Source organism: Lepisosteus platostomus, chromosome 17, assembly GCF_059453375.1.
Source record: "Lepisosteus platostomus isolate fLepPlt1 chromosome 17, fLepPlt1.hap1, whole genome shotgun sequence".
Classification (NCBI taxonomy): Eukaryota; Metazoa; Chordata; class Actinopteri; order Semionotiformes; family Lepisosteidae; genus Lepisosteus; species Lepisosteus platostomus.
Window position 1 is genome coordinate 11,255,728 of NC_142627.1, and position 13,513 is coordinate 11,269,240.

The 13,513-nt window shown below is 37.6% G+C and overlaps 1 protein-coding gene across 3 annotated transcripts in view; it reads left to right on the forward strand.

The window, feature by feature from the left end:
- slx4ip (SLX4 interacting protein) overlaps nucleotides 1–13,513 on the forward strand; it is a 41,568-nt gene that overhangs the window by 12,126 nt on the left and 15,929 nt on the right. For all 3 annotated transcript variants that reach the window (XM_088610200.1, XM_088610203.1, XM_088610202.1), the window contains exons 3-4: nucleotides 549–638; nucleotides 1,204–1,330. In XM_088610200.1, coding sequence (XP_088466326.1) covers nucleotides 549–638; nucleotides 1,204–1,330 — 217 coding nt within the window. The remainder of the gene's footprint in view (nucleotides 1–548; nucleotides 639–1,203; nucleotides 1,331–13,513) is intronic.

The window sequence follows — 13,513 nt, forward strand, 5'->3', positions numbered from 1 at the left end:
AGGTTGAAGTGCAGTTCAGTTACTTTGACACCTTGGCAAGATATTTGATCTCATTATGTTACAGTAATGGTATAAAAGTATTCCTGCCTTCCCTCCCTTCCTCCTAACCTCCCCACAAAAAGAAGAGAGAAACGTGGTTTTGACTGTGCACTAATCTGGAAAATTTTGCTTTGTGTAAGATTTGTGTGTAGGATTTTGTGTCTACACAAGCATATTCGGTGCTCAGTAACAGAAAGAAAAGGCTGATTTATTCACCACTTAACAGTGGAGTTTGGAGAAGTCTGACTCCAGAATGTTAGTTGTGGTTTATATCCTCCCTTTTGATGACATTTTATTCTGAGTCATGATGAATCTCTTGGTTCACCATGACATGCCTGTCCTCAGTGCAGCCTGCAGAAAGAGGGGTGAGGAGGACAGGACTGCTGCTCTGGGTTAATGCGATGCTGTGAAGGCCAGGGCCTAGAGTGGCTCACTCATGGTGATTTCCTTTATTGTCTGCAGGCCGTGCGCTTCACAACAACCTGTGGCTGTCCTCTTTTGTTTTGCAGTGTGGGAATTTCGTTGTGCTGGTGGATCTTCATATTCTGCCCCTGGGCTCCAGCGAAGACACCAGCTGGTTTGCTGAGCAGTACAAGGAGGTACAACAAAAAAGTGCTGCCAACTTCAAAAGCGCTTAGCTGCAGGGAGGAATCAAGACTACAATGACGTACTTGGATCTCTGTTTTCATTGTTGCGAAGAGCCTAACTATAATCTCACCCCCCTTCACCTCACCCCCAGCTCTTAACAATTCAAATGGGACTTTTATAGGACCCATGATTTGTTCCATTTTTCCCAGGTCACTTTATGTTTGCCTTTTGTATGAGCCTATTTTAAATATTACCAGGGCCTTATGTCACTCTGTGTGTCTTTACTGCCTAATTAGACACAGTTTAGTAAAAGGCTGATATCTGTCTGCTTTGAGATGGGAATTTGAGTTGTGGCATAATTTATACCAGAGGGCTGTGTCTCATCCATGCAAAAGCAGGTTCTAAAATATTTGAAAACTTTCATATCATACTGTAGATCGGTGGATAAAAATAAAATGTGGTTCAACAAGCAGGATAAGCATGATGATTATATCTACTTTAGTGAACTGTAATTTGGAGATCTGAGAGAACCTTTTGCAAATCGTGTGTTCGTTTATTTTTGTAATAATTCTTCAGGAGGTCAGTGTGCTTCTCAAAGACGCAGTTGATCAGAGAGTCAAGCAGTACTTGGAAGCCAGACGTCTGCAGGGGCAGCACAAGCCAAGAAAGGAATTAACACAAGCCAGACCACTGTGCATTAAAGGTAAGGCAGTTCATTTGTTCTGCCCTTGGGGGCAGGCCTAGTGTAAGTCAGAGCTCCTCTCCAGCTTCAGCAAATAAACCTGTTTTGCAAAGGGTGTGCTAGCGGAGTGGCTGCAGTCATTCACAGCACTTTGTCACACAAATAGACTCCGCTCCACTTTTTCAATTTGCAATCACCCAGAAGTAATCCCTCGCACGCACTTTTACTTTTCTCCTAGTAAAAAAACCCTCATTAAAAACAGAAGCCATATTTCCTCAAAGACATTAAATATATGAAGAATATGAGAAACAGGGGAGATGGGTACACCCTAGTAACTTATTTCTTTTATCATTTTTAAAACTACACTTTACACCCTCTTTGCATTTTGGCTTCATTGCGTCACTGTGTCAGGTGTTTTAAGCAAATAGAAATTTGATTTTACCAGTCTCTGTTAGGAAACAGCATAACCAATTACCTCAATTTTTATTGGTATGAAGTGAGAAATGAGATTCCTGTTTTTGCTACTATTTATTGTGTCTTAAGTTTAAAAAAAACATTCTATTTTAAGGATTCATTCAGAGTTTTCCAGCTCTGTTTCTAGAAGGCTTGGTGTCGATCTGGATTATTTTTATATTGGTTTTGCATTATAGCCTCTTTTGGATTTGAGTCAATTTATGTGAATACCTGAGTAGGTGTATTAGTCTTTGCATTGAAATCACTCATCATCACTCATTTCCCACAGGAAACTGATTAACTGCAGTGTCTCATAAAAATTTAGAAGTCAGTTTTTTTGGTGATTTTGTTTTTTTGTGACGAACTGCTTTTTATGAAGTGTTGCAATAAATTAGTAGTAACCATGAATAATCCCCAGTTCTGATGGTAAAACCTTGGGCCTGACTGTGCAGATGTGTGTTAATGTTGGTGTCTTGCAGTTGTGTGACTGCTGTTGCCCTGTTTGATCGGCTGTCAGTCATCATTACATGTGTAATTTTCTCTTCAAACTAAGTGGACAGAAATGTCTGGGGATTGCATTTACTTACTGAATATTAACACCTGTGCTGGAAATTATTTTGTTGGAGATAGATATTAGTTTAGTGCCAAGGGTGGCTAATATTGTCAGTCACCTCCTAAAGGAACCATTACATTAAAGCAGGATTACCTTATTGCAGTCTTACAGAATAATCAGCTAGAGCACAGATAAGTTTAGAGAGAGGAAGCTCTTGACGCAGGTGCTACTTAGCTACAATTAAACATTACACACACTGACAGCTTAAGAACATTATTGCAAGTATAGGATTACAGGGCAAGTAATGATTCCCACCCTGTAGCTTTTTTTGTCCATGTCTAAATAACTGAGCACTCTGCTTTTTTTTAAAAGAATGAAAGCAGCTTGGAGCTTGGACTGTAGCATTCCTTCTTTAGCTCTAATACATTAAAATTAATGTCTTTGAAAGCTGTCATTTAAAACTTGTTTCCAGTTATCAGAAGCAAATCAGCTTAGTGTGATCCTTGTTTTATGGGAACTTTAGCATACACGTTCGGTGTCCTTAAGGTACAAACTGGTGTAATTTTCTCTTCTGCTGTCACCTAAACTCCTGGAAGGAATAAATTACCTTTCAGCAATAGTTACTGTAATCAAAATGCTCAGGGCTATGTAGCAGTCTCGTACCGCGTATTAAGGTTGCGTGCAGATGTGATTGTGCATTTAAGAAGATGTTTACTTTGTAACAGCCTGAGGAACCACAAATGGCTACAGGCAATTGAAAAGTCAGAGAACACTGAAACTGCTTACTCCACTGTGCACTATGTACTTTTAACTTGAACTATGATGTATTTTTGTTCGCTACGACATATTTATTCTTCTCTACCATGTATTTATTATTCTGGTTGTTTATTGACTGTAAATACTATCACTATTTATTATGTACTGTTTCGTGATGTACTGTCTACATTGTGTGGTGCTGTCTGTCGTACTGTGTCATCTGCTGTACTGTGCAAGTCCTGATAGATGGGTATAAATAAGAATTCCTATGTACATGTACACATGGCAATCAACTCCCACATATCCTCTCTCCTCTCCTGAATGGCAGCCGTTATGAAGCTTGCATTAGAAAAGCTTTCAAGATGTTTTATTTGCCCCCTTATCTGTCTGATGTCTTTCCATCTGTGAGATTAAGACGGGAAAGACTCTCTTAGGTTACAAAAGCTTTACTGATATTTACTTTGACATCTGTTAAGGATCGACAAGTATGTAGATGGAAAATAAAGATAGTGGCACATTGAAAAGCAGTGAGCAAAACCAAAACCATGGATGGAATCTACTTTCCCAAAAGTGTAGATAGGATTTGTAGGCTAAACTCCTTCTTAATGAAATAAAGTAGTTACTTGGTAGGTTATTCCTATTGTAACAGGGTTTTTCTCTGGCTGTTGACAACTCATATCCAGACTGAGTAAAACTGATTCTTGTGGTCATAATTTTGCACTTGTGAGGCTATTTAAGTTAGTTGCCAAAGCTCCTCTCCCAGAATTAAAAAAATAAGCCTCCTGGTATTCCTGGTAAAATTGTTACTGATGGGAAATCCTGTTATACTCAACTACAGGGTGCTTTATGTTTTTAAGAACTTACCAGCAAGTACTGCAGTATTCATACTCATTCATGTATAACAAGCATTTCAGTGCATATGTTGTCTTTGAAACAAATTCATTGTTTTTTGAAAGTTATGCATGTCCTAAAAAATGTGTTTTTGCATTGCATTCTTCACAATGGGGGTACCCGATCGTGAATATATATAAATATTTTAATGTATAGAGGTATATTATTGTGTAGATTAACCTTTCAAATTTAGATTTCTGAATTTCATAGTGAACTGCTAGAAGTGAATAAGATCTGAGAGTGTAGAAAACGTTTCAATCAGTGATATGGACTATCTAAGCAAGAATGAATACCTTAAATATATTTATATATAATCAATTATATACCTTTATTGCATGATTCCAGAAATACAGTTGCACATATCTGGAAAGCACTGACTCATTAATAATACTGCAACTAAATATATAGCTTTTTTATAAGTATATACATGTACATATATAAATTATATATATAAATCGAAATGGATCAATACAACTGCTGAAATACTTGTTTTATAAATCTGAGATACCAGATGTATTTTGATTCGACACGTCTGTATGAGAAAGTAATTCTCATTGCTATAATTCAATTAGTTGTGTCTTTTTAAATTAAGAAATGTGTTCGTTCCATGTTATTTCTAGTCTTTGTTGGTGAAAATGGTTAGTCCGAACAAAACTGCAAATGACCCAATAAGAAAAAAGTGACTTTCTCACAGATAATTGCAGGAATTGAAGTTAATTGCATCCAGAAGTTTGACCTGGATGTGTAATGTTTTGACCCTTTTTTTCTGGTTTCCTACGTTTGTTTAAACATTCAGCACAAACTGTGGTGGCACCACATTCCACACAAGGAGAAGGGCGAATGTACAGTACATTAACAACTAAATTGCTGACAAGAAAATGATAGCTTTCACCTCCTTCAGCTTAAACACTCTGTGTAGGTTTCTTCTCAGAGGTTACCATGGAAAGAGTTAATATAAGTAAAGCACCTTATCAGACATCTGCAACCAGCTGTATATTTTGAAACTGTTCGTTACAGGACGAAGTGTGTGCTGTCTAATAAATTTTCATGAGCACATGTCCTTTATTTTTGCATTTAATTTAAAGCGATGTGTTATGAGCCTTCATGGGGTTTTTCTTTCTCCCTCTTGGAACGAATATCTTGATTAGACATACGGTAACTGATCTCTTAAGAATCAATTCTGTAGGCTTACCATTTGCAGCAACCAGAAGATGTGGAAACAATATTTAGGGAGAAGAAACACTCATTTGACAATCTGAAATGAAATCTTATTTTTTTACTAGGATTCCCAGTGGTAAATGAAGGTGTACATGCGCATATTATAAGCAGGTACTGTGTGTGTTTAGATGTGTAGAATTTACACTCACACAGGCAAGACCTATGGCTGGACATCTTCAGCAGAGTTCTGATATAGAGGTGATTTTTTATTGTTTTTACTTACATGATTACATGTAATCATTCCATGATTTGTCTAAGTTATTTTTTAAATGAGTACAACTTTTGTCAATGAATATAAATTCAATTAAATGTATGAAAATATATGTTGATATAGAGTGTTTTAATAACATTGTATGAGGAGATATTAATTGAGCCAACCCTTTAAGCAGTGTATTCATTAGCATTTTTGTCAGATTATAAGTACAGTAATTCTCCTTTTGCAATATCCAACTCAGAGGAAGAAAGTTAAAATGTACTGTCAGATACTTCATATTGAAGCATGTAGGACCCTTTTAAATATTCCAAGTTCTCTTCCTGTTGCATCTTTACCTTGCCATAAAAAGTCAGTGGAGGCTTAGCTCTTGAGTATTTAGAGTGCAGCTCATGAATTCTGCATTCAGGTCAAAGTGTAGCCTGATCTCTAATCTGTGGACTATAACTGGGTATAGAAGGACTTTAAAATAAAGCTGGTTCTCTGATGGATGAGAGAGAACCTGCAGACACTCTGAGACACTCATGTGAATGGGGTGGATAAGGAGACAGTAATTAGTTTGGCTGCTGTTGGTTCAAACGAATAGTCAGCAGCTTTTAACATTCTTTGGCATTTCAGTACATATGTGAATCTGTGCTAAAATTGCAGGTAATAATAAGTACAAAGAAGTTAAAGTTATCTGAAAACGAAACCAAAGTAAACTAGTCTGAGTTGCAGAGTCCTTTATTTCTCCTTTTAAATGCAGAACTATTTGAGAACTATTTGTTTTTGTTATTAGTCATCACTGTGTTTTTATTTATCCAAATGGAACAGAAAAGGCAAATCCTGTCGTCCTGTTAAATGTCATTGAGTAGCTGGAAGTCTATGGGTGTGTATATTCTGGAAAAAACTGGTGTCCCCTTGAAGAACAGATCATTTTAATTACTACAGCAGTGGCTATGCCCTGCATGCCCTGACTTACCATGTTCAGCATATTTATTCCTCCACTGAAAAATGGATCTCATGCTTAAGTGCCACGCTATGACAGTAAACAGAATGAGAGTACGGTGACTGGTGTGGCCTTATTCCAGATGGAATAGAAAGGTAGTGCATTCTACAGGGCAACGGTGAGTAAATAACAGATACAATTTCTGTGCATTCATTAGTAGGTTTACCTGCAGCTCCTGTAGGAAACATTTCAGCAAACAATTGTTTTATAGTCTGCCCGGCTCAGATTGCCTTGGAGGACTGCACTCTGACTTTAAAGCACATTTATCCCTGTAGTTACATACCAGGATGTCTAACTCAGTCAAAATAATAAAGATCTTAGTTTTCTTGTCCTGGTCCAAGTAGGATCTAGGCTGGAAAAGAAACATACATGTAAAGTACTTTTTTCTCTATTTTTTTTTCTTTCCTTGTAAAAGTACCATTGTGTTATATATATATTGTATTTTTACATCTTTTTTAAATGTAGTATATAAAAATAAGAAGCGCATTTTGTCTGTTTGGAGAAGGCTTTTGATGTAGCTTGAAAACTTAGATATAAGACTCATGTTTGAACAACTTAATCACGATTGGAAACAGCAAAAAAAGTAGCTTTCGTATTCACACCTCCACAGGATTTAAAAAGAGACCGCACTGTTTGCAAGTTTCAGATTGATTTCTACCTGGTTCCCTGCAAACACTGCCTGCAGCCAGGTGCCCCACACCGCTGTCCTGGCGGGTGGGGTGATTTGACTTGTCCAAAATCGTCTCTGGTTGCGCAGTAGTGTGCAGGTGCCAGAGTTCAGTGGGAAGAGAACACCTGCCAGGCTGTTCCAGATAACTCTGCGACTCGAAGGCATTTTCCCAGGCTCCTAGATGAATGGTCACTAATAGCCGTGGGAGAAGGCTTTCCAGTATTGCACAGTGTACCACAGACTCCACTTGGCAGTCTTCTGAAGACTTAAGTCTGCTTGGCTGTGACTCTAGTGGAAAACAAGTGTTGCTGGATAGCTTTACTGTATAAAATGTGTTTATAAGATTTGTTTCCTTGAAGTATGCTGAGGATGTGCAGCACAAAAATGAGAAATTCTTTCCAACATCCTTAATTAAGTAATTAGTCTCACATCATTGCAGCCTAAACATTTTTAGAATCTTAGCATATTTCCTAATTTGCTAATTAACCATCAGTCCCCATTGGGTCCAATTTCAAAGTTTTTGGAGCCAGAGCAAAGCCTAAAATTATTAGAGAAATACCCTTGGTACTGCTGGTATGCTGCGTTTATAAAAAAAAGAACTGAATCATTTTTAAACACAGCCACAGAATCACTTTTAAGGGGGAAAATACTGTACAGTAGGTGTATGTTCATGTTGCCCCTTTCAATCTGTTTATGTAGTCCCAGCTGAAGGCAAGACTAATGTAAGGATAGAAGCTGCTGTTTGCTGTTCTATCATATTTAGAAACTGGTTCTGAGACAGATCTCCAGTTTTGCTTTTAATCCTGATGCTGCTTACTGCTGGGTTGTAAATGGAGAGCATGCAACGGAATTACCTGCCTCGTAGCTGTAGCAGGGGCACACAGATTAAGAGCAAAGAAATGCTTTTAATGGCAGTAACCCTTGGCAGTAACAAAATCAGAGTCCTGAGCTCCTGTTAAAAATACCCAGGCCCAGCCCCCCACTCTTCAGCCTCCCCATCTCCCAGTGCTGCCTATCCTGAAACCCCTTGCTTTGTTTTGCTGCTGTTTCTTTTGTAAATCCAGCCATAAGACCCAGTTTTTGGCTCTGCAGCAGGACGGCAGAACTCCCCCCCCCACCCCCCCGCTGCCTAACTTCTCCAGCTGCAAGTTCCCAGCTGACCCACAGCTGCTGAACTTGTGTTGATTTTGCAAGGAACACAGAGTCCTCCAGACTCAACTCATGCTCACTATTTATGGGCACAACTCTGTTTTAAACTATTATTGTTATAATTGTTGTTAACTGCAACTTTATAATTCCTCTGAATATTTTGAAACCTGAAAGGGTAACCTTGTTTGCAACTTGTTGATTTTAGCCTTCTGAAAGGACCTTAATAAGTGGCACTGTTCATCTGTTTTAGCAGTTTATTCTTTTTTACCAAGAGTATACTGAATTTAACTATTTCCAGCTCTGTGTTCTGCATAATTCAAACAAAATTACAGATATGGCTAAAATACCTCAGTTACTAGCTATTCTACTGTTTTTCCTCTAGTGCAATGAAGAAGTGAATCCTTCTTTTGCTCCGATTTCTATCAGTTGTCTGTGAAATAGAATAACAAATGTGTAATGCATTGAACTAGGTAATGTGTTTTTTCTCAACTATACATTGGATAGAAAACAAAAATGTTGTATGTGAAAACAGACAAGTAATCTCTTCTTTATAGCTTGAGAACTGTTCCTTTAAAATACACACATTCTGCCTGAGGGTCAGAAAACTGGCCCTTAGGACCAAACCATAACATGGACTGCCACTGTCACACCACACAGTTTATATATAATTAAGACAGCAAAAATGGTAACATAAGCACTAACGTATTCATACAACTGTTTCTCTCACCACATTTTGGTTAGGCAAACATCTTATTCTTACTTGAACCCGGGTTAACTATTTAACTTGACCATGCACTTACTGTAGAAGCTGGTAAATTATTTTTAAAGGCCTGAATTGTTTTTATTTCGCTTTTTGGGAAAGGAGCACCTCAAGAGCAAACTCTGCATACTTTTAAGAACTGTCACATTTCCACAACACATTTTATTTGCAGATCTACAGTAACCCTAAAATGAACATTTTTGCTTTATTTTTACAGGGGCATCAAAGAGATGCAGTGTTTGAGATACAAAGTTCATAATGTAATGGGAAATGTAAAACACTATAGCTTCTATCTATATATAAACCACTCAGCCCACTTGAAGTCTCCTTAGAGCTGGACAGTCTTTTTGGTCAGGAACATCATTCATCGTCATTATTATTATTATTATTATTATTATTATTATTATTATTATTATTGCAAGTGGTTGTGTGCTTGCTTTAATTTGCATAGCCAGGTAAGGTGTCGGACGTAGAGGTGTGTTTCTTACGTTCTTGCTAGATAAAGCCAGATCTCTTCTCTGCCTATTCCGTGCAGGCTTATTAACATACATCCGAATGGCTTTAAAGGAAAACGTCTGGAGTCAATGAGACCTTGATCCCAGATTTTAAGGACCAATGCATCCAGGCAGCACATTAATCAGTTCCCAAAACTGGTCCTTAGTTCTAATCCTCACATCATTAATCTAACATTTTGAGGAGTGGTTTCCCTCAGAACTTTTTGTACATGGGAAAAATGTAGAATTTTTTTCTTTTTCTTAATGCAATTAGGGGTGAAGAATGCCATACTGGTCCCGATTTTGGACTAAACCACAGAACCAAAATAGTTAAGGGGTGTCACAACAGAATTTCCCAATGCAAATATGTGTTGTAGCTGATGATGAAAATGTATATAATGATCTCTAATATGTAAGTACATATTAGGAAAAATTATATTGATGATTCATTCCCAGGACATTTGGGTGGACTGAGAATTGTATACTATGCAAAGAACCTGGAAAACATAGCATCCTTATTCCCCAAACTAAATAGTGCAGCATTTTTTTTGTAATCAGCAATTTTTTAGAAATAAGTTCTGTAAAGGGGACAGATTGTTTGGTTAGTGCCTTTCAGAAAAGATCATCTCAATTTATCCTAATGAATAGTAGTGGGCCATTTAGCAGACAATGACTGATTTGGTGTGTTTTTACGCACCACAGTGCCAAGAATAAGTTTATTTTTATGTTCACTGTATATAGCCAAGCTGCCACTTGCCCCGTGACAATAAAATTGTCATTTAAACATTACATCACAACAGATGCCTCAGGGTACCAATTTGTCTCTACAGATGTCTCTACAGATGTTATCTTGCTTTTGGTTGCAGGGTTTTGTTAAAATGTAAAAGTATGATGACTACATGGCTCTTTGGAACAAGTAATAGGTTTATTCCATGCTGAAAAAAAGAAGAAAGGGAACACAACGTTTCGGCCGTGGAGCCTTCTTCAGGCCTGTTGTGTTCTCTTTCTTCTTTTTTTCAGCATGGAATAAACCTCTTACTTGTTCCTTTGCAGCCTACGCATGCTGACGCAGCTACCCACCTGAACTACATGGCTCTTTGTCCAGTCCAGATTACTTCCACTTTTTCTGTCTAGCTATATGTAATCTCCATTAATTTCTTCCTTTTCTTAATCGAGTAGTACATAAAAAGCACCTTTATCCTAAAGCTAGAAAGTGTATACGGTATATGTCCATTTTTCAAATGGCTACAGGGCTAAAGAACCTGGATTGGTGTTCCTCTTAAAATAATCACTTTTCTGATTTCTAAGAATGTTTATATAAACAATCCAATTGAATACAGATTTCAAACCTTTGTTTGAACCGTGTAAATGAGGTAAGATTACTTTACTAAGACCATTAACGGTTTAGACAGTAGTACAGTAGACTTCCGCGTAGACTTTAAAATCCTCATGCTCCCCTATAAGGCTTTACATGGCTTGGCACCTCAATACCTGTCTGAACTTTTATCGCCCTACTCCCCACCTCACAACCTCCGCTTTTCAAATTCTGCCCTTGTTACTGTCCCCCAAGCCCGTCTACATTGTATTGGCGACAGGGCCTTCTCCTGCTATGCCCCCAAGCTCTGGAACTCTTTGCCCAAGGATATCAGAGAGTCACCTTCTCTAAACTCCTTCAAATCCAGACTCAAAACCTTCTTCTTCAGAAAAGCCTTTACTTAACTGGTTCCATTCTTCACCCCTCTGCTCTTCTTAATACCACCTTCCACGGTCTCCTCTATTGTTATTGTTGTATTGTTGTAATTATAATTGTGTCCTATCTTGTGAAATCTTCTTATTTATTGTTGTAGTCTTCTTATTTATTGTTATTGTCATCCTGTAAAGCACTTTGAGAAGCCACCTTTAAAGGCGCTATATAAAATAAAGTTTATTATTATTATTATTATTATTATTATTATTATTATTATTATTATTACAGTCCTTTACTAAAATATAATTCACTTATTTATTTAGCACTGTATTGAAGTCCTGGTTTGTGGTAGTGTATGAGGTATTTCTTCCTTTGTTCACTGACTCATTCTGAGCAAACACCTCACCTGGTGTCAAGTCCAGGTGTGCTGTCTGTGCCAGCTTACTAACTCACTGATTTGCTTGTGTGTGCAGGCTGAGCAGCTTGTTCATCTGTGTCGTAAGCACTTTCTCACCAAAAGCAGATTATGCTGTCACTTTTTTTATTTTCATTGCTGTCCTATTCTCTGATGCCACACTGCTGTAGTTCTTAACAATGTGGCAAGTGACAAGTGGTCATTCAAATAAGAAATCAAATGCACAGGAGCACATATTACTTCAGGTGGACACAGCACAATGATAGTACCCTTACTGATAATTACAGTGTGAAGTCAAAAAAGTGCTATTGTACACCTTAAAGTGCTTCACGCCAGCATGACTCCCAGTCAGTGATGAAGCTAGTCTGCATGTGATTCATCTCTTGCTCATAGGGCCAATAAAGACAGCTGGATACCTAACAATAGGTCGCAGTGTTATCATCTAACAACTCACCTGAGCTCTGATTCATAACAAGTGGGAAAAGTTAATTAATATATGGAAGACAAATACGATAATGTTTGTGTAAGTTCCCAAAGATAGCCTTTTTTGTACTATAGGAAACTCAACTTAGATAAGTTACCTACCCTTTTCTGGACTCTCACATATAAAGGGTTGTTAAAGAATGTAATGGAAAACAAATAGAAATATTAATGTCCCAATTAATGTGAAGTGAAGAATTACAACAATTTATTTTAGAAATGTGCTGTTTTGAGTCTGTGTACCCCTGAGCAAGGTACTGTGCCTAGTAAATGCCTTCTTGTACAAAGGGGTCTACAGGTCATCATTGTAAGGGGGAATTTGTTCTCAGTTGATTCACTGGTAAAATCAAGTAATAAAAATGAGGTGGCACCCAGGATAATCGTACTGATCTACTTCTTTCCTTTTTTAATAAGAGGATGTCTTTCGGCAAAATTATGATTTGATGATATACAATTAGTTTTTATAGTTAAAGACACTCATCATTCCCAGAAAGATCCCCTTCCCAGTGTGGTCCTGTTTATAGAGCTAAATTTGTTCTTGCAAAGTAGTGCTTCATTTACTACCTGCCTGGCCTGTTGTCTAGATTAAATAGAACAGGAATGCTTTGAACATGGAATTGTTCAGAAAGACCACTGTAAGTGTTTGAATGGCTTTTAATCTTTTTTTATAATGATGTGACACACAGACATATAACAAAAGGCCCGTTGGCTGCCAAATTGGGGCTAACAAAGTTTGTGGAATAGAAATGTACCGCTTAGTAATGGCCCTAGGATCTGTGCCAAAAGCAACTCCGAACTGCACAGTACTTTTAAGGTTTGAAGAACAGCTGATGTCTTAACTTGTGCTTCAGTAGTTCCCAACTTCATGTCCAGACATCTCATGAAGCCTTATCCTGGGAATTGGCAAGATCAAGTCACTAGGGAAGAAAACACAAATACTTCTACACTTTATGCAGGGCGTTCTTTGGGTCCAATGGGCTAAATCGAAGCTTTAAAAACACACAAACTTGTCTGCAATGAAAGATGCTCATACCACATTCTACTCTGTCGCCAGAAATGGGTAGAAAAAAGAACAGATAGATACAAATCTGGATTCTTTAACGTGAAAGTATTTACTGACGTAAATCAGCAAACAAGTAATTCCATGACTCCTGTCACTCATTGTATTTATAAAACAGCCTAATATTTTTCTTGCCGAGTTTTTTTTTTATTTTTTCCAGCTCTGAATGTTTTAGTTCCCACTGTAACCTTAAACGGTTATGGTTTTAAAGTTTATTGCAGTCTTATAATTAACTGTTTCTTCCTTGAAAAATCAGGCATTCATTGGTGATATGAACTGATTTTAAAAGCTTCAATAAACTGAATTTGATCCCCCTTAAGTCTGGAGTTGTATTGGAAAATTCACAAGGCATTCACCCCCAAAAACACAAAACAACCACTGTAAATCGTGCTGAGGACTGGCAGCAGTCAGTAATCCCT